At 41.1% G+C, this 1,572-nt stretch overlaps 1 protein-coding gene across 1 annotated transcript; it reads right to left on the bottom strand.

Moving 5' to 3' along the window:
- Positions 1-820: 820 nt before the first annotated feature.
- LOC140140565 (uncharacterized) lies at positions 821-1,312 on the bottom strand. Its single transcript, XM_072162323.1, has one exon. The coding sequence runs from the start codon at positions 1,310-1,312 to the stop codon at positions 821-823; it is 492 nt and encodes a 163-aa protein (XP_072018424.1).
- Positions 1,313-1,572: the final 260 nt, after the last annotated feature.

The following is a 1,572-nucleotide window of genomic DNA, read 5'->3' as shown; positions in this document are numbered from 1 at the left end:
TTTGATCACGTTCATGGCATTATTGTTATAATACCTTATACAATTTGCGGGTAATGTTTATTAATTTAAAATGAATACGGATTAAATTAAATATGAATATAGACATAATATTATAGGTACCATATAACAATGGCCATTGTAACCAAACCAGCCATCTTCGCAACCGATGTTGGCGTCTTCATTTGTTGTAGTAGTATACGAAGGTATATAATAATCTGTGGCTGACTTAAGAGTTGCAGTTTCGGACTGACTGATAACTTAAGAAAGAAAACAAATACGAAATTATGGTTAAGAATTTTACATTTACATTTACATTTACATTTACAGGCATTTATGGCGCCATTCACAAAGATACCATGGCGCTTACAAAAAATATACACTAAAAGTAAAATAATAAGAGAACAGTTCAAGAAAACAAATAAGTCTTTAGCATAGACTTGAACGCGGATGTGGTCGCATGAGATTTTATGTCCACGGGTAGTGAATTCCATGCGTAGCGGCTGCAATGTGAAATCTGAAACTACGTTGTAATCATACAAGCCGGTTAGTGTCAGAAGACGATCGCAAGGTACGAGGAGGAACATACACGGTAAAGTAGTCTGAGATGTAGTTGGGACTTAGTTGTTTCATGGACTTATAGACGTACAGAAGGATCTTAAACAGTACTCGTTGGTGACCTGGAAGCCAGTGCAAGGTCTCTAGGAGATTGGAAGCGTCAGTTCTACGAAAAAACTGCAAAAACCAGTCTCGCAGCATTATTCTGTAGGCGTTGCAGTCTTGTAAGGTCTTTGCCGAATAATGAAGTGAAGAGTCCGTTGCATTAGTCTAGACGAGATGAAATGAGCGCAAGAACTGCAAGGTGGCAAGTGTCCTGGTCGATGAATTGACGAATACGCCAGAGATTTCGTAATTGGAAATTGATGGATCTGCGAAGGAAGTTGACATGGCTGGAAAGGGTCATTGTGGGATTGAACATGACGTCGAGGTTTCGAACAGTCTCAGATGGCGTGGTCTTGGCTGTGCCAATGGCGAGTTCAATTTGGGTCAAGTGTTTAAGATTGTAAGGTGACCCTGCAACAAAGAACTCCGTCTTAGAATCGTTCAGCTTCAGACAGTTTGATGACATCCAGGTTTTGATTTCATGGATACGGTGAGTCAATGTGGACAGGGCATGCTCCATATCACCGGGAATGCTGGGATTAAATGAGATGTAAAGTTGCGTGTCGTCCGCATAAATATGATATCTAATTCCATGACTGATGGCAATGTCACTTATGGGACGAATATATTCAGTAAACAGAAGTGGGCCCATTACAGAGCCCTGCGGCACACCAAAATCGCTAGTTATGGGATCAGATAAATGACCTGCAACATTAACTTGGCTTTTCCAGTCACGTAGGTAGGAGGTGAACCACTGTAGGGCAGTGTTGGGTACAGCAAAGCGTTTTTCAAGACGGCTTATCAAGATGTTGTGTTCTATAGTATCAAACGCCGCTGATGGATCGAGGAGCGCTAGGAGGACGACGCATTTTGAGTCAATTTCAGTCAAAAACCGCGATCCATTGTTTAGAA

This window comes from Amphiura filiformis, chromosome 19 (genome assembly GCF_039555335.1).
Source record: "Amphiura filiformis chromosome 19, Afil_fr2py, whole genome shotgun sequence".
Taxonomy (NCBI): domain Eukaryota; kingdom Metazoa; phylum Echinodermata; class Ophiuroidea; order Amphilepidida; family Amphiuridae; genus Amphiura; species Amphiura filiformis.
This window is presented reverse-complemented; position numbering and strand designations above follow the sequence as displayed.